At 39.4% G+C, this 27,452-nt stretch overlaps 2 protein-coding genes across 8 annotated transcripts in view; one reads left to right on the forward strand and one right to left on the reverse strand.

Annotated features, from left to right (window-relative positions):
* Positions 1-18,845, forward strand: part of MBTD1 (mbt domain containing 1) — a 61,940-nt gene extending 43,095 nt beyond the window's left edge. For 6 of the 7 annotated variants that reach the window (XM_064496099.1, XM_064496097.1, XM_064496096.1 and 3 more), the window contains 8 exons: positions 6-240; positions 857-912; positions 1,243-1,347; positions 4,619-4,766; positions 5,923-6,005; positions 6,395-6,629; positions 7,123-7,200; positions 15,629-18,845. In XM_064496099.1, coding sequence (XP_064352169.1) covers positions 6-240; positions 857-912; positions 1,243-1,347; positions 4,619-4,766; positions 5,923-6,005; positions 6,395-6,629; positions 7,123-7,200; positions 15,629-15,747 — 1,059 coding nt within the window. In that variant the 3' untranslated portion in view covers positions 15,748-18,845. Of the gene's footprint in view, positions 1-5; positions 241-856; positions 913-1,242; positions 1,348-4,618; positions 4,767-5,922; positions 6,006-6,394; positions 6,752-7,122; positions 7,201-15,628 lie in introns of all 7 variants that reach the window. The other variant, XR_010384682.1, reaches the window with a different exon arrangement.
* Positions 18,846-21,410: 2,565 nt separating this feature from the next.
* On the reverse strand, positions 21,411-25,551 carry LOC105097739 (nucleoside diphosphate kinase B). Its single transcript, XM_031469620.2, has 5 exons — positions 25,394-25,551; positions 24,908-25,037; positions 23,885-23,986; positions 22,567-22,679; positions 21,411-21,667 (listed from the first exon to the last, which is right to left on the reverse strand). Exons 2-5 carry the CDS (start codon positions 25,031-25,033, stop codon positions 21,550-21,552), a joined length of 459 nt encoding a protein of 152 aa, XP_031325480.1. The 5' UTR covers positions 25,034-25,037; positions 25,394-25,551; the 3' UTR covers positions 21,411-21,549.
* Positions 25,552-27,452: the final 1,901 nt, after the last annotated feature.

Consider the following 27,452-nt stretch of genomic DNA (forward strand, 5'->3'; position numbering starts at 1 on the left):
TCAAGGTTTCAGAGAGCATGCAGTATCCTTTCAAACCTTGCATGAGAGTAGAAGTGGTTGACAAGAGGCATTTGTGTCGAACACGAGTGGCGGTGGTGGAAAGTGTAATTGGAGGAAGACTAAGACTAGTGTATGAAGAGAGTGAAGATAGAACAGATGACTTTTGGTGCCATATGCACAGCCCGTTAATCCATCATATCGGCTGGTCTCGAAGCATAGGCCATCGATTCAAAAGATCTGGTAAGTACCTGTCACAAGAGCTCCTGTTGAAATTGTCATTGAGGCCAAATTGTACGACTTGGTTATTCTCTACAGAACAACGTAGATCAAAAATAGCATTCTAGTTGCCTGGGTTGCTTATTCTGCCTTAATTAAGGAAGCTTCACACCAGAATATTAATGTCCTAACTAATTCCTTTATATCCCTTCCAATTGTGCTCAGTTAAAAAATAATGCACTTTTGGTCACAACTACATTTGTTTTCTTACACATTTTTATACAGCCCATTTGAAAGATTGAAAGATAACGTTTCCATTTCCATTCATTTAGTCAATTAATTTAATAACAGGATTAAATGTGGTTAGACATAGTACTAAACACATTAAAACATACTACGAAAGTTGTAATTCCCTAACTAGGGAATTCCCAGCATTCTAATTGGCTGAATGTATTTAATAGCACATGTACTCCGAAGAGAGAAAGACTTCTAAAGAATATTATTCACCATAAATGTAGAAGGCATGTATTTTGCCATGTTTAAGAATATACATACTATGTGAGTTTGAAACCTTCAAAGAAACGTGGTTTTTGGTCTTCTCACAAATGCTGACAGATTAGTATGTAACTTTTCCTTGTAGATATTACAAAGAAACAGGATGGACATTTTGATACACCACCACATTTATTTGCTAAGGTAAGAAGTTTTTATAAGAACCCTCATTTGTAAATTAGGTTTGAAAGAGGGTTGTGGGTTTTTTCCTAAAATTTTAGAAATCACAATTACATATGTTCACCTAAAAGGATTAAGACCTTGTAATTCATATGTGTCACAACTATTGATTATTGTTCTTAAATTCTGTCTGTTTGCCTGAATTCTCTCTATTTCCTAATGGAAGTTTGAGTTATAATATTAGGTAGATAGGAGAAGGCATTTGGTATTTTCATCCGGTAACCCTTTACAAATTGGTATTATTTTCATTATTAACACTTGTAACAGTAGATGTGCTTTCATGTGATTCTTTAGGTGAAAGAAGTAGACCAGAGTGGGGAATGGTTCAAAGAAGGAATGAAATTGGAAGCTATAGACCCATTAAATCTTTCCACAATATGTGTTGCAACCATTAGAAAGGTAAGAGAATAGGTTTTAAAATATAAAAATGCAGTTTTAGGAACTGAGTTTAAGGTAATAGAAGAAGGAAGCCCCTAACATACTCATTTTGGCATCAAATATGTGCATTTGGGTCTTCACTGGGGAGAATGTTACTAGTCATTTCAAAATAAATTTGAATTCTCTTATCAGAAGTTCTCTTTTTATATATCTTGTTGTCAAGATTGTCATCTTGAGTCTGCTACCTTTATTTCATGGAAGCATATCCTTAAATTAGAGAAAGAATATTTAAGTTACTTCCTGTTCGAAGCTTGTCCAACACAGAATGGTAATAAGGCTGAGTGTATCTTCAGTTTTCTGTTTGCGTTTTGTGCCTTTTTTTTCCCCTTTTGGTTGTACTTTATTTCTTCTTTTCTCTCTTGTGAAACTGCTTTTATGAAAAGATATAGAAGAATGGTTCTCATTTTAAAGTCCCCAGGTGATTCTTAAGTACAACCAGGGTTAAGAACCATAGATCCAGAATCTACTTACATAAAGGTGTACCTAAATTGTGATTTGCATTTCAGTGCAGTTTAAAACCTTAAGCCAAAAACATTTTTAAAAAATGGGATGGCTGCCATGTCCCAAGCACCCCCTTGTGTTCAAGGCCACACAGCTAGACAAGACTACCGCCTTGTTCTTGCTCTTCACCTGATTAGTGGTCAGAACCACCTAGTACTATTTAAAGCATAGATTTCCATAATCTACTCCAGACCTAGTCAATCAGAATCACAAGAAATGTTGCCCAAACATTTGTATTTGTTTAAAAAAGAAAGAAAAGAAAAAGTTCTCTAGGTAATTCTGACAGTTAACCAGGCTTGGAAATCAGTGCCATTGTGCCATGCCCTATGTGAAATGAAAATGAACCTTCATTGAAAAAATACTTAATGAACTCTTGCCGTTATGGGTTCGGTTTGGACTCTAAAAAGTTTAGTCTTGTAGGACAAGGTAACATGAGTAAAAATAACTTTAATACAAAATCAACTATGATTTAAGAAAAGTGGAAAGTACTGTTGGCAGTTCAAATAAGAAGAGATCACATCTTCCCGAAGGAATCAGGGAAAGCTCTGGAAGAGAGCACATTCAAAAACTTCATCTTAAAGTATGGTAAAAACAGGACCAAGCAGAGATACAGGAGGAAAGAGAACATGTACAAAAGCATCAAGGTGGGAAAAGTATGGGCCACAGTGAGGAAGTGGCGAGTGGTTCACACACAGTACACATCAGACAGGCTGCTTTGAATATTCTGGGCCAGGTGGTTCGTTTATAAGGAACAGAAAGCCATTCAAGTGAACTCTAGGAAAGTTGCACTAAGGACACAGTGGGTACTCTCACAGACATGCAAGGACACAGGGATGAGCATTGGAAAGGCTTCAACTTAGTGTTATTCTCCACCTCTCAGGGACCTCTTTGTTCCATCTCTGCTCTGCGTCTGTGCCACTTCCCTTTCACTCTCTCTTGACTGGTGTCCTCCTCACTCAGTCTGTACATAGTATCTAGCTCCTAGCCCTATTCTGTATCACAGCCTTTCATTGCCAGCTCCAACCCATGGCTTGACCACAGTCTCTGTTAATTGTAATTACTGAGACAGAATCCAAACAACAGAGTCCAGCCTTTAGCTCCGTGCCTGAAGTCTAGATACTAGCCCCTGGTCCAGTCAGTTGTATTTAGAAAGGGAGAAAAGAATCCTGTGTGAGTTGGGGTAGTCCTTTCCAGAGGTCTTAGAGCTATTAAGATTAAAAAGAAAGTTAGTGTAGGTTTCCAATTAAGTTGAAATCACTAGGAGAGAGGAACTTGGGGGCAGAGACAGAAAGATGATGTGGAACCAGGTTGTTCAGTCTTGAATGCTTGGTCAGGCTGTCTGAGCTTTCTTTCATGAACAGGATAGGTTGGTACAGGTTTCTGGCATGAGCAGAGGTCATACAGTCGGAAAGTTTAACTGTGTAAGAGGGGAGTGTCCATGGAGGAAAGCCAAAAGCAGTGAAATCAAACAACATAGTGGAGAGAGTGAATGGCAAGGATAGAGAGGCTGAATGTTAGAAGGGAGTTATGAGAGGACCTGGTGATTGATTGCTTTTTGTAAGGAGTGGGAGAAGCAGTTGTTGGTTTGATGCCCAATACTAACTCCTAGAGGATGTGTTCAGCATGCAGGTAAAATGCAGGCCTGAGACTCTGGAGGGGAGACAAACCCATGATGAAACTTAAGTTGTTGGCATAAAAGTCAGTCATTGAAGCATTGGGTTTGGATGACATCACCCAAACAAAAGAAAAGGGCTAAAATCAGAAACAAGGGTTGGAGGGGAAAGGGTAGCCACCAAAAAAAATGTGGAAGGAATTTGAGAAGGTGAATCAGTAGGCTGTAATGTAATGAGAGTCTGGGAGAAAATGTTTCAGAAAATTAAGAGTACTCAACAGATATCAGATACTGTAGGGAGGCTGAAGTTTGAGGAGAGTTTGTTGGGGAAGAAACACTGGGCTTGAGAAACTAGGAGGTGGTTGGTGAATTTCGCAGTTTAGTAGGGGAAGGACAGTCAGACTGCGAGGAGTTACATGGTACATACCTTAAATTGGGACTCTGGGTGAAAAGTATGAGTTCATTATACTGTTCTTTGTACCTTTTCTGTAAGTGTAAACTGTTTCAAAATAAAACATTTTTAATGTAATGGAAATTGGGAGACATTAGAGTATAAGAGATGGTGTTTTAGGAGCAAGGTGCCAGTGACAGTAGGACAAGATGGAGAAGTGTGTCTTGAAGGGGGAGGAAAGGACGATGACAGTCTGAGGTGTGAAGGACGGACTGTGAGGCCCCTCACGTAGCTTCTGTCCTAGAGGAGCACGGGTGTCCATAGTGTAAGAGAGGTACAGCTGGAGCCTGAGGAAGGAGAACTCTCTGTGATAAATCAGAAGGAAATAGGTAGAGGTATTAGCCATGACTAGGGAGTTGAATAGTAAAGGAGCACTCAGCCCGTTTTCATGGCGCCACCACAGCAGACAGCCATAGCCACTGGCAGAGGAGCTCTTTTCCCTGGACCTCTGAAATCACTTGTGTGTAACCATGCTTTTGTTTCTAGTACACACTAGGAGTTACATAGTTTTTTTTTAATTATTATAATTTTGGTTATTTAACATAATTCAATAAAGAAGCATTTTTCACTTTATATGATAACGATTTCCCTTGCTTTTAGACTGTCACTTAATTTAAAGGATTGTTTGTATAATAGTGGTACCTAATTTTAAATACTTAATTTAAAAGGTGCTGGCTGATGGATTCCTGATGATTGGGATCGATGGCTCAGAAGCAGCAGATGGATCTGACTGGTTCTGTTATCACGCAACCTCCCCTTCTATTTTCCCTGTTGGTTTCTGTGAAATTAACATGATTGAACTTACTCCACCCAGAGGTACTTCTTCCTTATGTGTGTATATACACACACTGGGTTTTCACCCTTGCTTTCTTTTTACCCAGTACATGTTTACAACATTTACCACAGCCCAAAATTTCTTGTATGAATATCTAATATGTGGTGTGTACACATACAAACATACACACAAGAGCTGCGGGGTACTTTAAAAACATAAAGCACTGTATCCTAGCTAGTGTTAATAAATTACATTGGTATAAAATTTTTCCTAAGCATCTGTGCCTTTACCATTTGAATTGGTATTCTCAAGCTCTGTTGAGATGGTGATGTAATTTCAAAAGGCTATTGCATACATAGACTTTTTTAAAAATAAATACTTTAGCCTTTGAAGGAAAGCAAGTTTCCATCTTTAGATTACCATGTGACTTTTTAAAAAAAGAATGTATACCCTTAAATAGCTTTTATGGCCTAATCAGTAACTTTTCTAATTTCAGTATCTAAGCCTTGAGTTTTTCTCTGGAGAAGAAGAAAAATCAGAACAGAGAACTATAAAAATAGTGTTTGCCCAGCCAGTTTTCTTTCTTACAAAGAAAGAAAAATGTTACTGAGAAATATTAAATGTTAGACTGTTCTAAACCTAGGATTGAAAAAGCAAAAGCCTGAGCAGATGTAGAAAACAAATTTATGGTTACCAAAGGGGAAAGGGGTGGGGAGGGATAAATCAGGAGTTTGGGATTAGCAGATACGAACTACTACATACAAGATATAGGTCCTGTTGTATAGCACAGGGAACTATATTGAATATCTTATAATAACCTATAATGAAAAAGAATATGTATGACTGAATCACTGTGCTGTACACTAGAAACTAACACAACATTGTAAATCAACTCTACTTCAATTAAAAATAATAATAAAGTAAAAATTTTGTGAAAAGCAGAAGTCTGTAGTTGTTGTAGACAGAAGAGTCACTTTGGCATTAGAGTAAGTGGGCACACCGGTGTCTGTCTAGAAAAGGAGGAAAATCTATAAAACGGAGGAACTATTGTAGGCAACAATATTAGAGCTTGAGTTAAAAGTTTATCATATAACATGAAATCTGAGATTGTAGTGAGTACTGAATTACTTTATATCTACATTTTAATATTATGCTAATTTTAAATGAACTGCTAGTTAAACCAGTTGTGTTTTTCAGGTTACACAAAACTTCCTTTTAAATGGTTTGACTACCTCAGGGAAACTGGCTCCATTGCAGCACCAGTAAAACTATTTAATAAGGTAAATTTAAACGATTACATGGAATTTTTTTGATGCCTCACAAATGCAAATCATCATTGAGCAGATCTTTGCCTTATGTTAGAATTTCTTGGTAGAAATTAATAGAAATAAATATATATTAGTAAAACAATGTATTATCTTTACCTAGAAATTGAAGCTTTTTTCCAAACTTTGTTTCATTTTTAATCTGAGTAAAATAGGAATGAATACAGTTCCTAACTAGTACTTACTTGCTTTACCTTCATATGTTTCAATAATTAAAGAATTATTTGGGATTTTTTTGGTCTAAACTGTTAATTGCTTATGTTGCTTCTTTTCTTTTCTTTCTTAGTGATAGTGGAGTTATACGTTTTTTTCACTAGTGTTAATGTTTTGCTTCTCCATGTTAGGATGTTCCAAATCACGGATTTCGTGTAGGAATGAAGTTAGAAGCAGTAGATCTCATGGAGCCACGATTAATATGTGTAGCCACAGTAACTCGAATTATTCATCGTCTCTTGAGGATACATTTTGATGGATGGGAAGAAGAGTATGATCAGTGGGTAGACTGTGAGTCCCCTGACCTCTATCCTGTAGGGTGGTGTCAGTTAACTGGATATCAGCTACAGCCTCCAGCATCACAGTGTAAGTTGGTATACAGAAAAGGTGTCCTTTTGTAAAAATCAGCAGTTCTCCGAGGACTATCTCACATAATCATCTTGTGAGCTCACAGGACAAGAATATACCTATGTCTGATTGGTTGCCAGGTAAGATCTTAAGACTCAACAACAATATCGCAGAATGAGACCATGTGTACCATGGCAGTGTGAACTCAATAGTCAATTACATAGTGACTGTGGAAACACAACATTAAGACACTCACCAAATTAAACTAGACTTACTTTAATGAGTTTAAAATTATAGGCTAAAATTTACTGGTGTGTAATAAGTACTTTTTGAATAAATAGTGGAATCTGTCTGGTATTAAGGTTCATGGTTTTGCAGAAACAAATACTCTTATTTTCAAAGCATCATGTACTTTTACAAGCATAATGGTCTTGGTAAAGATAGTTCATCTAAGTTGTATCTAGAGTTGTAAGCAATTATCCTAGTACCAATTTTCCCTTTTATTTTTCAGCATCAAGAGAAAGCCAATCAGGTTCATCAAAACAGAAGAAAAAGGCTAAGTCCCAGCAATACAAAGGACATAAGAAAAGTGGGTCACCACATGGTGTTTATATCTGTTTCCTAACTTGTTAACCAGCTGGGGTCTGGGGATTCTTGCACAGAAATGACATCCCTTGTGAGAGCTGATAACTTTGCATTCTGTTACGCTTAAAGGTGCAGTATGCCATAAAAGGCAAGCCTCTTCAATAATGAGAAACACTTAAATTTTGATTGACAGGACAAATTACCATAATATTTAATATATGGTAAAGAATAGAGTGTGTGAATGATTCTTAAAGTAATACGTAAATCTACTGAAAATTAGTCCTTTTCTTAAAATACCTTTATTAAAAAATTTTAAAAGCAGATGCTTGACTTGGAGCCTAGTAAACCCATTATTCTTATATAAACCAAAACTCTTTCTAGAATGATACTTAAGTTCAAGTTGATGGCTAACAAAATCAGGCTTAAGAAAATTTTTCTTAGTATGTTTTCTATATTATACTTTACCTTACAATGAAAAATAATGGGCAGTAATAGCCAAAAATCATGTAAAATATGTTGCTAGCTCCGTTTGGTTCTTTTGAAATCTTTTTTCCCCCACCATAGAAAGCCAGATTTTTCTCTTCATGAAACTTGTGGAATATTTCATTCTGAAATAGGTTTATTTTTACTTAAAGATATTTTTAAAAGTAAAAAGTACATTGAAGGGTTAAAACTAAAACACATTTTTCCAGCTGACTTGCCGTATGTTCAAATAAGTGCTGAACTGTCTCATTAACAGCCAAGAGACTGAAACAGCATGAAGAATCAAATACTCTCTTCCCTTTTTGAGCACAGCTGTTTGTTTATACTTTTTTAAGTGGGGAACTTCACTTCCAGCAGCCACTGCTGTGGTGCTCTAGTCTCCTCCCCACAGGAAACCCACGTCAGCCTCACAGCAGTGATAACCGTCCAGCCTGGCTCTTACCCTCTCTTTGATGTCATAGACATGAACCTCCCATAGACAGAATTATTTTGCTGCCTAGCTGCTTGCCATATTTGATATTCACCTAAAAGAACTTCAGAGAACATTTTCAGACCAGGCAGACCAAAGTGATTTCCAGCTTACCCGGAAATGATTAGCAAGAGTTCACGTGGTAACTTCAAGTCAGCGGACTAATCATAGCAGACGTGATCACTGAGCTTTCTGTGAGGCTGACTAACATAGGCTGCTTCGGACTGTCTTTTCACTTTCTATTGGACAAGTCAAAGATTTCAGAATTTTCTTTCCAATGTGTTGAATTTTAGAATGCTTTTTATTACTCAGGGACTGTATTACATATATTTTGAAGAAATAATTTCTGAGCATTGTATACAGTTCACATACCTCCCTCAGTGTGACTTGACAGGGTTTAATGATCTTAAATTAATAGGCTAGGGATGTGGGAAGAAATATGAAATTAATGAAGTTAATATCTATCCCAGTTTTTAGTGACATTTAACATTACACAGATTTCTGGATTCACTGAAAAATGAATTTAGCTATAAATATAACATTTTCTTTAACATTTTAATAGCTCTTAATATTATAACATCATCTTTAAGGCCTTTCAGTTGTCCTCTGGGCATAGGGAAAAAAAGAACTGTGGACACACAGTCCTTTGTCAGAAATCTTTGAGGCCAAATGTATCTTGGAATTCAGAATTTTTCAAATTTTAGAAAAGAAGTAGTGTTTGTAGCATACATTATGTAACGCCTCTTGCAGACTCCGGAGCATTTTCTGAAATAAAATACATATAAGTAGTAATAAATGGACCAAGTAAAGATTATAAATAGTACCATCAAGTGAGGTCTAGTTTCTGTTGCCAAAATTTTGCCCAAAAAACTTTGAATTTTGGAGTGAGGATAAGGAATTGTGCTGTATGAATGAAGAAGCAGTCTTCATTGTAAGGGTACTATCTGTTCCTTTTATTTTTTCGGATTACTCAGAAAATAGTTTATTAGAAAATTTTCCCACAACACTTTACTTACCAAAATAAGAAGGAATTTGGGGTCCGGGAACCTATTGCATGCAGATTTATATCAGTCATTTAGGCCACAAAACCTTTTACTTGTTTTTAAGTTTGTCTTCAGATTATTATATTTTGACTCTGTTGTTTCATCTAATGGCTCTTTCGTCTTTTTGTACTTGAAATCGTCCATCAGTGTGTTCTTTGTAGTGCTTATTTTTTACAGAAGTAGTTGTTTGACTTCATTGTTCTAGCTCGGTTTGTAATGAGCTGTGTTCACGCTATAACGGGATAACTAGTGCTTGTGAAAAATAAGAGTAATGTTCTGTCAAGAGGATCACGTAGACTGTTGTGTGCATGTAATCTATCAATCTGAAAAGCCTTTTTTTCTCAAGGTTTAGTAATTCTAGAGCAGGAAAACCTGCACTGATTTCTGTACCATCTATTGTAAGCAATAGAGAGTTGGAGATTCTCCTTGCATTTTTAGCTCCAAGTGTGTAGTACATTAGACTGTTTCATCTAAAGGATTGCTGCTGATGATTTTGGTTTGGCATTTAGAGTTGAATGTGTACACATAGGAGCTTAGTTTCCAGATGATTTTACATAGGAATACTGACTTCAATTTGTCTTTTAGTCCTGATTTTGCAAAGCGTAATTTCTGATTGCTCTTGCCTGTGTCATTTGTAAACTCTGGAAGAAAACAGATATAATTTATAGTCACAAAGATATGTAAGTATCCTTCAGCTTTCAACCTGATTAAGGTGGTATGATTGGTTGTTCAATATCTGTAAAGTTTAGAGTATTTTTTTTGTTGGTGGTGAAAGCATTGTATAAGTCTTTGGGGGCTTATATTTGCTTATGAAACTATAACCGAAAGGTATTTCAAAAGAAAGTAGACTGCTTAAGAACTTGTAGGCAACAAACCTTTAAATTTTAGAAGAGCTTTTCAGTATAAGAATTATAAATGTTTTCTAAAAGAGTGGATTGTAAACCAAAAGTTAGGGGAGCACATTTCATATCAGTAAAATCCTGCCACTCGTATAATACATTTATTAAACGGTTTGATTTCTCCCTGGACAGTGTTTGGGCTTATGTGGGCAGTGAAATGCTATCCTATAAGTAGGGTTTTGAAACCTCTCTCTTCCATTGGATTTTCAATCCCCCTGAAAATTTTTCTCAAAGGTAATTAGCCAGCTCTTCTCCACACTCAATGCTTTCTGTTGTTCATTTTGCTTTGTTTTATTTTAAATTGACTTGAGAGTCAGGAACCAGGATTACCAGACTCTCAGAGGCTAGAAATAACCTCCCCCATCATCCACTCCCCAACACACACACAGACACACACACCCCTTGTTTTCAGAAATACGAACCTTGCATACTGGGTTCTCTTTTCAGAGTATCCTGTGCAACACATTTCCTAGTTATGATGCACTTTTCTTACCACGCATGTCAGTGAAAGCTTACTTTAGTTTGACTTGATGTTTAGAGAGGAAGATGCCAGTTGAGAAGAAGCCTGTCAGTTTGTCGAGCCTGCCCATGACAGGTGAGGTGCGGAGGAGCTTCTCTGGTGACGAAGAGTTGACTCCTCCTCCATATCGAACCCTTCCAGCACAGACAGCCCCGGAGGCCTTCCCACCTCCCCGCACTAGCCAAGAGTTCAGTCCCAGCCTCAAAACAGGTAATCAGTCACGTCAGCACCTCAGGTACTGCAGGGGCTCAAAGTCTGGGTTAGGGTGGTGGGAGACAAAGCATGGTCTGGCATGACAGATGCTGACTCATTCAAGTTTTCTTTTTCTTTCAACTAAAAAATCCATTTTCACTAGTCCTTGGTGGTAGTCGCTTCACTAAGATGAATCATCAGGGGTGGGTTTTTATTTTGTTATAAACCGCTTCTGAGCTTCAAATTCGAGTAAAGCTATAATTTCGGTTTATGGAATTATGAGATAATTTGTACTATTTTGTGGTTTCATTAAAATGGTTGAACATTCTGCATTGCAGAATTCTTTGTGACTTGAGCTGGGGGAGAAACAGGCCAGGAGTGATCAATCTGATTAATCAGATCCAAAAATGAGGCTTTGTTCGTAGCATTCCATAGTGTCTCATTCATTAGAAAGGATATGTTTTGTGTTCCTGTGTAATTTTGGTTCTGGTAGTAGCATTTACCATAGTCTTAGTTGAATAACATGGACTTGGAAATACAAGTATCTGTATAATTTTGGTGTTGAATTTGAGTGAAATTTGTTTCTATAATTTCATGTTTACGTATGTTCAGTTGTTAAGTAAATAAATTATATTTAATTTGAATTGGTTAGGCCAAGCTGATAGAGGGAAAGGAAGATTGCCCTTTGTAATTGCTAAGAACAAACATGTTGTCATTGAATATCAGAAAAGCTTTCCTTGCATATGATGAATTTTAAGCGTAAGTACAGATCAAACAGCTTCAAAGCCATATATATTTTGCCATATTCTAACTATTGCTTTTAAACTAAGATTTAAAAAATCTAATTAGCATTCTTTTGAATTTCTTTTGTATGTTGAAAATCCCAATGGAACTTAGTTCCTAGCTGTTTTCCTCTCATTCCTCTATTTGCTAATATTTTTGCACCTGAAGTTGTCATCAACCTTTTTTCCCCCATTTTAAGATGTGTCCTTTAGCTTTTGCCTTCTTAACAGTGTATTAAGTGATCTTGATCCTTCCCAGTCTATTTCTCTGAAGATCACTCTCGTATCTTTATATCTAAAGAAAATAACTACCTCTTTTGTATAAGAAATAGATTAGGACTGCAAATCCAAGTTTATCTGCCCTGTGATGGAGATACCTTCAAAGTGTATCTAAATAGCATTTCAGCTTCTTCTCTTGTTTGCCTTTTTAACTTTTTTCTTTTTGTAGTTGATATTATGAAAGTTCTCTGTAACCTAAGTAAGTAAGTATAAATATTGTGAGCTCTGAATATACTTGAATTTTTTTTAATTGTAGTTGTATTTTCTTTAAGCATTAGACTGATTTTGAAGGCGTGTGTCATGTTTTGAGAGAGAATTTGACTTTTAGGATTGGCAAAACCCAGGAACTTAAGAGTAGACGAACAGGGTGGAAACTACAAGGCCTTCTAAGTGACTTCCTTTTCCACTCGTGTCTGTTGTGTGTCTTCTGAGCAGGGGGCACAACTTGTGGGATTCGGTGTGATTTTACTCTGGCAAATCTATGCAGGGACTGCGTTGCTGTCTTAACTATGTAAAAGCTACAGTTTGATTAGCTTTTGAGAGAGTTTACTATTTATGGACTTCTAACTAGGAAAATGTGATTTCTGTCAACTTATCTCCTGAAATGTTAGTGATTAGAATCAGCAAAGTGACTTCCTTTTAAAAACAGAGCCAAGAAAATGCATTTATATAGAAAGTAACATGCAGCCACAGGACCTATTTAATTTTATCCATCCTTCATTGAGAATAAGGCCTGTAAAGGAGAAATGATAAATGTCAAGATACCAGACAGGCTTTATCTTAGGTTCCATGAAAACAATGAAACTTTGCATTAAAACATTCCACATCTGAGTGAGTGTTTCACCTTTCTCTTGAGTTACTTTTTTTTAAGCACATTGTTTCCGTATTTCAACATGAGTAGAAGCATGAGTCAGAAATTTGTTGTTCATAATAAATACAAATAGTTTCAGGCTGTGCTAATTTAGAATCTCAACTTACTTTTCTTACATTTAAAAACAAACATCTGTTTGAGTGGAACATGTTTGGTCTGGAAGCACAGTAATTCTTTCCTCATTCATTTGGCCATCTGATCATCATACAACAGATACTGTTTTAATCAACCTTTTATTGTGGGTACTGCACCTTTAATGAAACTTGGAGTTTTTTCTGTTTCCATGTGTTTATTTTCACGGTATTATTCAAATGTCTTTAACAATTAATGCATGTTGGTTTGATTTGAAGGATAACCATTATATGCTTGATATCCTCCATAAAAGCTTTTTTATTAAGTAATTTTTTAAAGAAAGCAAGCACAGTTATGTTTGCTTTATCTTTCAACAGTTTGGTGTTTGTTTTGCTATTATTATAGGCTTAATGTATTCACTTTTCTGTCTTTGGGCTATTAATTTTTTTAACACCATTACCAAAACAAGTACCAAAATAAAATGAATTAGCATATCTCAAAAGCTTATTCTTTAAATTATTAAATAAGATGTCAAAGGCCTTTTTTTAAAAGAAATTTTTAATTGAGATACTGGAGATTGAGCCCACGACCTTGTGCATGCTAAGCATGAGCTCTACCACTGAGCTACCCACTCCCAAGACCACTATTTTTGAAACTAATCTTTTGTAACTAAAATCGAGATGAAGTATTTTTCTATCACTATTTGACTGTTAAAGTGTAGCCATTTTAATACTGTTCCACATGGTGACACTGTCGAGTTAATTGCTCATGAAAACTTAATTGGCTTACTGCTCATCTAAATACTCTTTTGAGTCTTAATTCTTCTCATAAACTGACATTTTTTCTCATATGAGCAGTTCCCAATTTACATTCCATATATATCTTCTTCCTCTTGGTCCAATTGTAATGAAAAGATCCATAGTAAAGAAAAATAATTGTTTTCACCTTTCCTTTGGAACCAGTGCCTGCAGGAAGCAGACAAGTTGGTTGCTCAATGAGTAACACAACCAGTGTTAGTGAGAGTCACACATTGTGCAGAGGGAGGTCTTAGCTACCCAGCCAGGGTGTGGCAGCCAGTTGGTTCCCACTATAATAGTCCTTCAAGAATGCTAGTCTCTTGTTAACAAGTCTCCCTACTTTTCAGGGCTTTTTATGAAATCTCTTGTTGCAAAATACTCAGTCAAATTTAAAAGAACCACAGGGCCGAGGTGTGGGAGGGAAACGCAGAGTCTGTGACCTCTGATATAGTAGATCTGTGTGCTTAAGAAATTGAAGAAGAAAGTTAGCATTACTCACCACAGGATCCCAGTGAGTACACGAGCATAAAAGACCACTTGCTCTTGAGGGGAGGGGTATAGCTCAAGTGGTAGAGCACGTACTTAGCACGCAAGAGGTCCTCCAAGCAGTGTTCAATCCCCAGTGTCCTCCAAGCAGAAATTAGTGAATAAACCTAATTACCTCCCCCTCATCAAACAATACAAAAGAGATCACTTGATCTTTAAATTATTTGAAACTTTACCAACTCGATTGTGGTTAAACAATAATTTCTTAAGAAACCTAAACACATTCTCTGAGAGTTGGCAGTTACTAAGACTAATGTTTCATACCTAGCTGAGATCATTTTCATTTAGAAAGTAGGGAAGTAGTTCTTTTGAAGGGAGGAGTTTTATAGGAAGTAGGGGGTGGGCTTCAGGGAAAGAACTTACAGGCAATCTGAAGTTACTGGCTAATTGTGTTAAGGGACAGTAACTGAGATTTATAAAAAGAGAGAGGAAAATCTCAGAATTAAACAGCCTAATTTTTTGTTAAGACCAGGGCTGGAACTAGCAAAGAAAGAATTCCTTTCTTTTCTTGCTTGCCCATGCATTAGAAAAAAGCCCTCCTGTCACTACAAATTCCAACTAGCATGACTTCAGTGGATACCAAGAAACCTAAACCCCGCTGAAAATACTAGAAACTGAAAAACAGTTGTCTGTAAAAATGAAGACTTACTGGAATGTGCCCTGAATAAATTGAGGACTGCCTATATTGTCATTTGTTTTCATTTAAAAAGAAGTCATCAGATAAGAACTCAGACAGGCAGTACTACTGTTATGTGATCTTATTGGTAAAGTTAGCCGTTTTATACCAATGATTTTCACATTGCTGATGTCAGTCAATTTTTATTTTACCCCAAATGATTACTTAAGTTTTTCTTGATTTTAATTTTAATATAGGTGCTTATCTAATATCAGATTTATTATTTTTATGAATATATAAATTGTTTATATATTTGCATTATATTTATATTATAAATAATATATTTATGTTATTTATAATACTATTTTAATATTATCAGATTTATATCTTTTTTTTCTGAAGAGTCTTTTAACAAAGGTACTCCTTGGAGATAATACATTTAACACATATTTATTATGTTACTTATTCTAGTTCAGAGCCATCTAAGAAATAATGTCATTGTAGACCTTGACATAAAAGTGAATATGTAATCAGAAGAAAAATTCTAATTATTCTAGTAAAATTAGTGATCACTATTACCTCAAACATTTCATTGACGAGGACCTTCATTGACAAGGCCCATTGTGCAGTGTTCAATATGCAGTATTGTTCCTTTTCAGAATTTTGCTTAACTGCTAATGTACTTTGAAAATTAAAGTTAATTAAATGCTCATACTTTGGGGAGGGGGTAATTTTAAAGAGTTATTGAAGACATGAAGAAACCTTATTAACTGTAAAGCTGATGGAACGTGAAGATTAAAAGCAATCAATATTCATTCCGGAAAGGCTTAATAGCATCTTGTACATTTATCTCTTTCTTGCAGTGACTACATTGCAGCTAAAGGAGGAGTTGATAGATGGAGAGGATTATAATTTCCTCCAAGGAGCATCTGATCAGGAAAGCAATGGCTCTGCCAACTTCTACATCAAACAAGAGCCCTGAGGTGGCTCAGAAACTGAGGGTGGGAGGGAAAGAATTTTACACAGGACTGATTTATAATCAATCAAGCTGTACAGCGGGGCTATTCTACTGGGACATTTTGCTAAACATAGAAAATTTCAGTTCCAGATTTTTCAAGTGGGTGGGGAAACTATTTTAGCCGTGGGGGGAAATTTTTCAATTTATAAAGATGGACAATTTTTGTGTTGTATTTGAAGCTTTTGAAAGAATTTTGTAATATTTTCCAAGTTTGGATTTATGTGCATTGTTAACAAGAACTGAAATTCTAACTTTTTTGGTAAGATTAAAGTTTAGGTAGCAGGATTGAAGGAAATGATTTAAGAAGGATATAGTTGTAAATGCAAATGAACTGTCATTACAAATGAACCTTTTTGGTACCTGTTGGGAGATTTTGGGATTTTAGAAGTTAGGCCAGTCACATCTTCAGCTTCCTCTGCTGCAGAATATGCAACTGAACCCCCTCGTGGAGGGCTCGTCACCACATAGATCACGGAAGGGTAATTCTGCTTGTTGGCATTTTATTGCAGCCCATTTTAAATATTTGTACAGAAATGTTTTTCATTCTGTGAAAATTTGTTTAGAGTTCTTTATGAAACTGGATGAACTCTGGATACTTTTATACGTTCTCTTTTAATTAAAAAATGATTCAAATTATCCTAACACTAAAGTGTTAAACTGGAATGGTTGACAAGATATACAGGATTTCAGTCTACATGTTGAGGGGCTGGGGAAAATGCAATATTGTCCTAAGTTTGTCTTATTTTCCTTACTACAAAATGCCCCACAAAAGGGATTCTGATCAGTTCTCTGCCATTTCCCTTCATCTGTGAGATAATACTTGGTATGACCACACCCAAAAACACGTGTTCTGTATTACCGGGAGAATCAAATTAACACTTGTTTAAAGTCAAAATAAGTTTAGATTTCAAAATCATTCCAGCTGTGCTTTTAACTATCCTGGATTTGTTAGAAAACTAATTTGAAAGAGAATCTAATTTTCTTAAAATTCCACATATATATTTACACATATACATGTAGCATAAATTGTCTTATTGTATTCAGAATTAATTTCAACGGTAATGACAATTTGGACCATTTTGAACATTCCCTATTTTAAAATTCACCTGGCTTCCTTTAAAAAAAAAAAAAAGGATATAAGGGTAAATTGGTGAAAGGTTTGCTCTCTGCATTTTTCTAACTTTCTGAGTTGTGACTGAATGAGAGAGCTGTAGCATTTACCAGTGAGGTTCATAAACTAAACTCTCAGGAATTAATTGCATCCGTTCTAGAAATGCTTCTGGGTCTTAGCCTGGCCTCTTCAGAGTGGTAATTCCATCTCCTCTGGAATATAGGTAGGGCTAATTAGAAATTAATCAAAATGATTAACCTCTACAGTCCTTCAGCCTATGGAATGCTTTAAAAGATGTTTATGGAAAGCCCCAGGAGACCATTTTAGGTAAGATTTTTGTTTGAATTTTAAAATGCATAGAACATTAAAAACCAGCAATTTATTTTCTAAAATATTGCTCTACTTTTGGGAATAATAGCATTGGTAATATGCACAAGTTTACCTCATTCTATGCAAGAGGGGTTAATATCATAAGGTTTTGTAGTTGCTACTGGAAGTAAAATTTGTTACTTTATAGTATAAGAATGTATGGAATCGCATGTCAACGTTTCTTAATACTGACTCTTTAGGGGCAGAAATGCAGATCATATCAACACTGAGTTGATTCTCATGTGTCAAATATATGTGAATTCAGCTGTTAAATTACTGGATATTTATCTTAACATTACTGAGAGGGACCTACTGTAAATGTGACATCCTCACACTTCCCAGATCTTTAACTTTTAAGAATCTTCCCATAAACTTAAAGCCTGGAAGACTTCCAAAGCAAGGGTTACAACAGTCTTTATTCTCAGGCGCAGTGAATTAAACCCAGGACTCTGATTCCATGATATGGGCACGAGAAGCCGGTTGTATCGAGTGCTCTAACAATAGCCTTGGCTTAGGGGCTCAATGGGGAACTGAATAAACCAAGAGGGATTTGATTTGGAGCCTGGTAATTAGTTCTGTGAAATGCTCATTTGGAGCCAGGTTGTTAAGCTTCCAGTTCTACAGCAAAACCAGGTTCTGAGTGTTTTTTAATTTCCCACCTATTTATGAAGTGTTTCTGTCTTAATCCCGTGACCAACAGTTAAAGGTTGGTAAGGACTTCCTACAGTCTAAACACAATCTGAAGCCCTCTTCATTATTTCAGACTCTTAACTCCTACTGCCGATGAACAGAAAATGAGTTGATGCAGAGGAGACATAGTATGTCTTAGCCACAACTCCAAGTGTACAACTCAATAGCCCCATTCTCTTTTACGGTTCACATGTACTGCTGACCTTCGGTTTGTTTGTTTTTTCCTATTAGGATTATTTGGGGATTTTTGGTAGTTTAAACTCTTTAACCTTTTCCTTGCTGTGTATGAGGAAAGCTAAAGCTGTTATCAACTTCTTATTCTACGGATACTAACACGGGTTTTCAGTGTTTGTTTGTTTTTATTATTATTAATTTTGCGTGATGTGAATACCCTCTCCCGTCAATATTTGTATTATGGTGCTATATATTTGGTAATGATCCTTTACTATTGGGAAGGGATTTTAAAAATACTGTGATTAAACTGGGTTTCTTCCTTTGATTTTCATATTTTAAATGAAGCCACAGTCATTTATACAAAAGAAAAGCATCTGTCCCTGGGCAAATCTTTTGAGGACAGAGGTCAAAGTAAACTGCATAAGGTTTTTACATCATTTCTGTATGTATTTGATATATAGATCAATATCTGTACAAATTTAATCTTTTATTTTCTTGGTAACTTGTGATCATTGAGAAAGTGTTTGAAACTTTCTCATGAAAGTGTATATAATGGCGTGAAAAATTCCTTTGGAAAAATTTATGTTCCTTTCATTTTTACCAAATTGCAAATTTTCAGCATGGATGTGAAAAGCATTAAAATTATAACTTTGTGTACAAGATGAAAATAACTCACTAAATTTGCCCTTTTTTACACAAAATAAAACGTTAAAGTTAAGCTGTATGTAAGCAGTTCTTTAATATGCTTTGGTATTTGAAGGGTTTCCTTTTTTATTAAAAATATTGAGTGCCTTCTATAAGCAACCAAAGGAACTGACTTTCCTGGGAAAGTCAGACCAGTTCCTTCCACACAAAACTTGTACTCTCATAAGGTGAAGCCAGCACGATTGAGGAGAAATTTACTATGGGACAAGGGAAGAAGAGAATATGGGGGGGATCTATGGCCATCGTTGCATTTGAGCCAGGATCTCACATAGAGGGAAGAGGCAGGAACCACGGCAGGAGCAGAAGTGAGTGCGGACCACTTGTGGGGAAATGAAATCACTTAAGTCAGAACGTGGTGTTTCAGGGTTGGCATGCTTGCTCTTTGTTTTTTTCAGCTCTCATAACCTCAGCAGCAGAGTTCACAGGTTGTAAATGAATTATCCCAGCTGGCTCTTGCTGTTTACATTAAGAGGGAATGCAAAGACACCCTCCTTCACCAACAGCTGATTCTGTGGAAGATGATTCAACTTTTACTGCAAAAGGACTTTGTAGAGAATTTTATGGCTGTTAAGTAGTAATGAGATGGATTGGGTCTCTTCAGGGGTTAATTTCATTACACTTGAGAAAAATATAACACATTCCAAGAAAAAGAGAACCTAATTTCTGCCATGCTTCCTAAATGGCTTGAACGGTTGCCCTAGTAAATTGCAGTTCCCAAGTTGGCCTCAATTACTAGCCCATGAGCTTTGACATGTACATTCTTCTTTAAACCATTATGTACCTCTTGGGAAACTAGTTTCCTAGCTTGCTTTATGCCCAGAATGTTTTAAGAGGAAGAAATGTCTCCCCCAAACAAATGACTTCCTAGCCCTGTGTTTATCCAGCCTTGGGAGACAGGGAGAACAGTTAAACTGCTTCCTTTCTAGACTGTTACTGAGACTGGGTCTTTTTCGCCTGTTAAGAATTCCAAGCCTTACAAGCAGGCCAAAGTAGGGCTTGCCTGTTGACACCAATTATGTAAAAGTAATGCATTTTAAATAATGCACTTACTATGTGTTGAAGATACAGTTCTGTTGAAAGCACAAAAGGTTCTGAATGAGTTGTCCACTTTCACACACCCAGCTGATGCATATAAGATTAGGTCCCAAAACCCAGCCTTACTCCAGAGTACTCTCTCACCATGGTCCACCCTTCCTCTCAGTTCTCCCAAATTAGGTGCTAACTTCCACATCCTTCCCCTCAGCTCTCACCACTCCAAATTTGACTTCATTCACCCTCCAAACTCACAGCTTTATCACATCATTCAGAAAAGTATGAAGGCAGTAAAGCATCGTGGCCAAGAGATAGTCTAAAGCCAGCTGCTTACATTGGAATCTTGTTAGCTCTGTAACTTGGCTGTTTGCTCAGTTGTGAAATGGGACACTAGTACCAACCTCTTCAAGAGTTGTGAAGACTGCCCTGGCAGAGTAAGCCTGTACATAACTACTGCTGCTGCTGGTCACAGGTACACAGGTACCTCAGCCAGTGTGCAGGGCAATCATGCCCACCCTGGCATTAAAATGCAGATCCCTAGGCCTGCCCCAGAATCTCATTTTAATAACCAAACTTCTACTTAATGTAATGAAAGTACATAGCATATATAAACATGAAATTAATTTGAAACAAAAATAATTTAGAAAATGTTATGTCTGGCCAATTGCTGACATGAAACTAGAATACTGACCTTTTTTGGTACCAAGCTGTTGATATATTTCATTGTCTTATAGTACAGCAATACCCATCCAAAATGTAACGTTGAGTCTTATATGGAAGTGGCATAAAAAGCTTTCACCAGTTTCTGAACAGAAAACAGGTATTCACAAACCCACATACTCCTACTATCTCCAGTTTTTAAGCCAGACTCCAGGTGATGATCATTTATATTGATAGGTGTTATTGACATCATTTTACAACTGTGCCAATCCAGCAAAATTAACCTTAAAAGCAGACAATGTGGATTTCATAACCACTCACTGCTTCTAGCCTAGGAAACAGGCATGGTAAGTATCTCCTCCCAGGGAACAGTTAAGGAAGGAGGTAGGGTTGCAGGGAGGATCTGTGTACCAGGTATGGGCCAGGCACTAGGTTAACTACGTTATACACGTTCTTTCATTTAATCCCATGGTACTAGCTTCACCTTACAGATGTCTTTGGGCTTCCACTTTCTCATGCATAACTTGCCCAGTTTGCAGTCAATGAAAATGTAAATCTAGACAACTTGACTAGTTTGTTTCACTTTAGCAAGCTTCAGCAAATTCTTTGTACACAAACGTGCATTTCTACATCAACTAAATGGTTGGGATACTTAACTATGTTCATTATTTCCTTATTAGTTACCTTAGATACACAACCAGTCCCATACTTGTCCTCTTCAGCCCACCTCTTTCTCTCCTAGAGTCTGGAAGTATACCAGGTGCTGAGAAGATCAGATCATCTTTCCCTAACAAGCAGGATTAATTAGTTCTGGATAATGCTACAGCAGCCAAGAAACCAAGTCACTTCTTCCAGCTTAGTAACAAGTAATCATGGGAGGCTGCACCCAGTTTCCAAAGGCTTTATTGGTAAATATGCTTTAGGAAAGAAAGCTCCATCCTGTTGCTTCCAAGTCAGTGGAATGAAGAGCTGTGTCCAGGGACACATCAAGCGATGCCAAAGGGGACTGATGCTCTGTCCACCTCTTATTCATAGATCCAGTCAAAAGCAGAAGACTTGTACTCAACTAACTCTTCAGGCTTAAACCACAGGCTGATTTCTTTCTCAGCACTTTTTACTGAGTCACTGCCATGAATGATGTTCCTATGAAGAAGAATGCAAACATCTGTTTAATAGATAAAACAGGGCAGCCACTGAAGATCTTTTCCGCTGACTGATTGCCCCTTGAAGCAGACCACCCCAAACTATTTCTTCTTAAAAGCAACTATAAAAGTACTTGATCCAAAAGCATCCCTTGGTTCAACTTGCTTCCAAGTTTTCAAAACAATGCTTGTACCCAAGATTGCTGTGCCACAAAAACATTCCTTCTCAAATTTTGAAAAATATAGCAATAGCCAGGCCAAATCCCAGACTAGATGTGACATACTCATTAACAAGGGCCATTTCTGCTGCTTTTTCTTTCTTTCTTTCTTTCTTTTTTTTTATGTTTTTGGGGGTTTTGTGGGGGTGGGGAATCAGATTTATTTATTCACTTATCTTTTAATGGAGGTACTTGGGATTGAACCCAGGACCTTGTGCATGCTAAGCTTGTTATACCCTCCCCACGGCTGCATTTTCTTATAACACCAATTTGCAAAGCCCAAACAAGACATTCATGCTTACAACATTCCACTCTAATCTCACAACTCTAAAGCTTTACACAGATTTTGTATGACTGAGGGAACCAAAAAGGCTAAAAGTGACGTACCCATGGACATAATGCCACAAAGGGCAGAGCTAAGGCTCAACCCCTTCCTTGCCCGCCCCCCATATTTTCTGCTCTATCACACAGGACCTACCACATGCAGCTACCTTCTGTAATGTCTTGGTTAAAATTTTAAGTAGCCTAGGGAATTAATGATTTAAGAAAGCTTTCATCCAGTGGTAACTACCACCTAACTTAAAAAGTCTAAATTTTGCTAAAATTCGGATATGCCAAAAATGTTTGTTTTAAACCCAATTTTAGTGACTCTAAGGGAAAGTCAGTGTCCCTTGAGACTTACCTGCCAACTTGAATGCAGAAGTCCCCACGAATGGTACCTGGCTTAGAATCTGCTGGATTGGTTTCCCCAAGCATTACTCGCCCGGTCTTCACTACATTGAGCCCCTCCCAGACCTTGACAACAGGAAGAAGGAATTGCATCATTTCTGCCATTCAGGACCATTAGAAACACTCACTCACCCTTACCTAACAGCACACATCAATCAGATCAATCAGTGACATGATTATCAGCTAACTCCAGTAGTAGTAAGGGCTGATATAAAATACTCCATCCTGAGGGTATTGTTAGGATAGAGAAAAAGTCTGCACAACTTGGGGACTTCCCAGTCTAGCTGAGATGAAGATTAACAAGACTAAAGAATCCTTATGCAGCTACAAACTCTAAGAAACAGTGATGAAAGGGTAAAGAAAAGTGACCAGAGTGAAACAGGATCAGGGAAAAGGGCATCCCAGAAGACTGCTAGAGCAAAACATGGCAAAGACTGACATGAAAGAGGAAAGTGTATTCCAGGGAAGAGCAGAAAGACAAGGTCATCCTCAGGGAACAGGAAGTAGGTCATCTTTCTCAACAATTTCACTGCCTCCCTATTGTACCCTCTATCTCTTTTCATTTGCAATTGGACATTAATGCCACAGGAAGAAGACCCTCATTTCTAGCACAGGATTACAGAGAACTTTTTGTAAGTTCTGCTTCTTGCTTCCTTTTTCTTCCCAAGCTCCTAGTTGCTCTGTAAACTAACTCCAGCAGGCTCCACTTGTAAAGCAAGGAATTTGGAGTATCTGGGGAAGATACCTAAAAAGGGACAGGCAGGAGAGCAAGGTGGGGAGGGGACTCAGAAGCCTGGGGCGTGGGAGGAGATGGAAAAACAGAGTCAAGTCACTTGTTTGAGATGGAAATAGTCGTGTCAGAGCCAGGTCTTCTGACTCCAGATGCACCCAACAAAATCACAAGAGCCTTAAAAGTGGAAGAGGGAAGACAGGGCAGAAAGACATCAGCATGAAAAGTATTTCATTTGATACTGCTGGTTTTGAAGATGGAAGAATAAGGCTATGAATCAAAGAATGCAGGAGGCCTCCAGAAACTGGAAAAGGCAAGAAACAGATTTTCTCCAAGAACATTTGTAAGGAATGCAGCCCTGCTAAAACCTTCATTTTAGCCCTGGAAGATTTTTGACTTCTGACCTCCAGAATTTTTCTGTTGTGTTGTTTTCACTAAATAAATAAAAAGATAAAAAAGGGCCATGCAGGCACTGAGCAAACCACGTTACCTACTAGCCCTTATTTTCCTTGGTTCCCCCTCGTCCACCACAAGCACTTACCATGGCCACGACTGGCCCTGAGCCCATGTACTTCACCAGCCCGGGGTAGAATGGGCGGTCTTTCAGGTCTATGTAGTGCTCCTTCAGGAGTTCCTCAGAGGCCTGGCATTGAAAAGGTACCAATCAGGAAGTAAACGAAAGTTTCAAACAAAAACAATGGGTTCTACCCAACCTCAGAACCCCCGTTAACATGGAAGGTTCTCTAAAAGTCCAGTTATGTATTTAGCCCACATTCATAAGGTGTGAATTTTTAAAAAATCCCATCCAAACCATGAAACTGATGCTATTTTAGCAGAGGAGCGTTCTGATCATGAAGGCACCCTCACGTCAATGACGTTATGGATGTTACATCCCTAAGAGCAGGTGGCTTGAGGATTTAGAATTTTAGGAAGTTAAGCGTTGGCAGCAATCAAAGGAAACATGCCAGACAGAAGTCACATCAAATGCTCTGGCCCATTCACAATGCCGTTGTAAATATTTCAGACGTTAAATGAGAACAACCTCCTCTTCACTGATGAGCTTGACTTAAATTTCAGTTCTTAGATACCCTTAAAGGTCCAGATCGGTGCCCCAAATTTAATGAGGAAAATAAAGTTACTGCCCTACGCCAAGCGGCGTCTGCAGAGAAAGGCCAGAGGAAGGGACGCTCCACCAAATTCCTCAACCATTAAGTTAAAGCACAAAAGGACTCCAGCCTGCATCCCGTGGCTGCGTGGCCCCGCGTGGGCCCGGGGCGCGGCCTTCCTCACTCCCTGCTGCCCCCCTGCGGCCCGCGGCCCCCACGCAGCGTAGGCAAGGAAGCGGCCCCGCAGCCCGGGTCACGTTACCGCCGCTTAACCTTCCAAGGACGTCTGTCAGCGGCCCGAGGCGCCCTGGGGAGGGGGCTCAGGGCTAAGGGGTTCTCGCGGGGGGAAAAAAGCTAAGGGGGACTCCGACTTGGAAGAGAGACGCGGGACCGCCGCTGCCGGGAAGGAAACCACCCGCGACCGGGCTCTTCGGGGGGAGGGGAGCGGGGCGCGTCACCTGAAGCAGCTTCAGGGCGACGAGGCGGAATCCCTTCTGCTCGAAGCGCTTGATGATCTCGCCCACCAGGCTGCGCTGCACGCCGTCCGGCTTGACAGCGATGAAGGTGCGCTCGGTGTGGGCCATGGTCCTGCGGCCGCGCGACACGCGGGTCAGGGCCCCGCGGGCGCGGGCTCACAGACCACGCCGGGGCCCCGACCCTCGCCCAGAGGCCACGTGGCGTCCGCCTCCCCACCCCCCCGCGCGTTCCAGCGCCGCCGCCGCCACCGCGGCCCCAAGGACACGTGGCCTCCCGGACGCCGCCGTCCCTCCGCTGTCCCCGGGCGCCCGCGGTGGGGGGGTGGGGGGGTGATGTGCGTGGCAGGGGCACCGGGGGAGCTCAGGGCCTGGGGGTTGTGGCACCCTGCCTGTGGCCGGGACCCGCCCGACACGGCGCGAGCAGGGAGAGGCCCCGAGGGCAGGAAGGGGACAGGGCGGCCGCCTTACCAGAAAGCAGGAGAGCAGCGGGCGGCAGTGCGACCGGGAGCCGAGACCTGAGCAGAGACCGGAGCGACCCCCACGACCAGGAGACCGCGGAGGAGGGGCCCGCGGCGGCCACACCCCGGAGGGCCAACCGCCCAACCCGCTAGGCCGGACGCAGCCGGAAGACTGTGTCCACGCCCCGGCTTTGCGGGAGAAGCCAGTGAAGGCTAGGGGCAGGAAGTGGTTTTTTCTCCACGGGGATGTTCCTTGAGTAAAACTGCGCGGGTCCAGTCCGACTCCCCTCTTCAGTGCTTCCTATCACACGCGCGCGCTCGCACACTGGGGCCTCGCCTGGTCTCGAGTCGGGACCCTGGTCAATACCGTCTGCTTCGCCCCTCCACCGAACACCCAGAGCTAGGCTTATCTCTCCTCCCCCTCAAGCACCACAAGTCCTTATCCTACCTGTGAAATTCGGGTTTCCCCTCTCCCTCCCCACTGCTTGAGCCCCGCTTCAAGGCCTCCACCTCCCTCAACCGAACTGCCAGCCTCCCAACGCGCCTCAACCTCACCTCTCCCCGCAGAGAGCCTCTCTCAACAACCTCCACACAGACTCGTATTCTTGCTTTGATGACTCCCCCTTGTCCGGAGGATGGCATTCAACGCTAGTTTAGCAAAATACACCATGCTTTCCACAGCATGCCCTGCGCCCTCCTGCCTGTCTCCCCACCCACCTTGCCAGCCCAATTTAGCTGCCCTGTTCCCACCCTGAAATGAGACCTCTGCCCCCAGCACTGTGTGCGGTCAGGTTATCGGGTTCAGCCTGAGACACACCCTTGACAAGATTCTAGATTGTCTCAGATATCAGGCCCCTCAAACAGGATTGCAGACAATCCCTATCTTCTCTCTGCCTGGCAAACCACTAACCACCCTTCGGTGGTGCCCAGCATCCCTGGGGTAGTCAGCAAACCCCTCCTGTCAGTAAGCGTACTGAGTCCGTGCTTGTAACCTGAGATGGACTGAGCCCGTCTTTCTCTCCTCAGGGCAGTGAGCTGACCAGGGGAATCCTGTGTCATCACCCTAGGGGATCTGGCACTGCACCAATAACCTGTAACTGTTAGATGACATGAAAGTCCTGGCTTCGACTACACTTTGTTGGCTTTCCAAACTTCTAGTTCAAAGCATTAAACCACAGTACATTGGCAGTCTTCATTCTGGAGCCAGGGACACCCAGTGTTCCCTTGGGCCTCAATCTACAGTGCTTTTATTTGGGCTTCCTTTTCAGTGTTATCAAATGTCAACTGTGGGAAAGAGAGGGAATTTCACTGGATATTTCTCCATAGAGCTGTTTGCCCCTTGGTCTGGTCACTAATAGCTCTTTGTGGTACAGCCAGTAGCAGCCCTCAGCCCTGCACCTCTCCTTTCCTTCCTCTGAAGACTGTCCTTCCTTGGGGAAGGTTTAACCCTCCTGCCTCACTTTACACATACTAATTCCCCCGAAGTCCTGGTACTCTCTCACCCTGCAAAAGAGGCCATGCTTTGCCTGAAACAGAAACGCATCCAGTCCTCAGCTGCCCCCCAAAAAAGTGGCCCCGATGGGTGAAATCCTTTCACAATGTACACTTATATCATCATTATGTACACTTTAAATATCTTAACAATTTTGTCAATTATATCTAAAAAAAAAAAAAAAAATCCAAGCAGGTATGTTGGGGCTGGTGGTGGTGGTGAGGCTCAGATCTTTGAGGTGGTCCAGGGACTCAGTTCCCTCCAACCAAACCAAGTTACCAGTGCTATATCTGCCTTCTGACAAGTTGGGAAGTAGGAATATCGCTTCCATTTAAGGGTAAAACCCTGAATTTACCACCTTGACTTTTTTTTTTACCTTTTTTTTCTTTTATTGAAGTAGTTAATTTACAATGTTGTATTAGTTTCAGGTGTACAGCAAAGTCATCTACGTACCTTCTTTTTCAGATTCTTTTCCATTATAGGTTATTATAAGATTGAATATAGTTTCCTGTGCTATATAGTAAGTCTTTGCTGTTTATCTGTTTTATATATAGTAGTGTGTATATATTAATCCCAA

This window comes from Camelus dromedarius, chromosome 16 (assembly GCF_036321535.1).
Source record: "Camelus dromedarius isolate mCamDro1 chromosome 16, mCamDro1.pat, whole genome shotgun sequence".
Classification (NCBI taxonomy): Eukaryota; Metazoa; Chordata; class Mammalia; order Artiodactyla; family Camelidae; genus Camelus; species Camelus dromedarius.

What these genes read in the sequence shown, in the direction of transcription:
- LOC105097739 (XM_031469620.2), bottom strand. Translation starts at nt 25,033, where the DNA reads ATGGCCCACACCGAGCGCACCTTCATCGCTGTCAAGCCGGACGGCGTG. An exon ending in TCGCCCTGAAGCTGCTTCAG is followed by an intron (nt 23,987 to 24,907) that starts GTGACGCGCCCC and finishes TTTCAATGCCAG; the next exon opens with GCCTCTGAGGAACTCCTGAA. An exon ending in TTCTGCATTCAAGTTGGCAG is followed by an intron (nt 21,668 to 22,566) that starts GTAAGTCTCAAG and finishes TCTTCTTCATAG; the next exon opens with GAACATCATTCATGGCAGTG.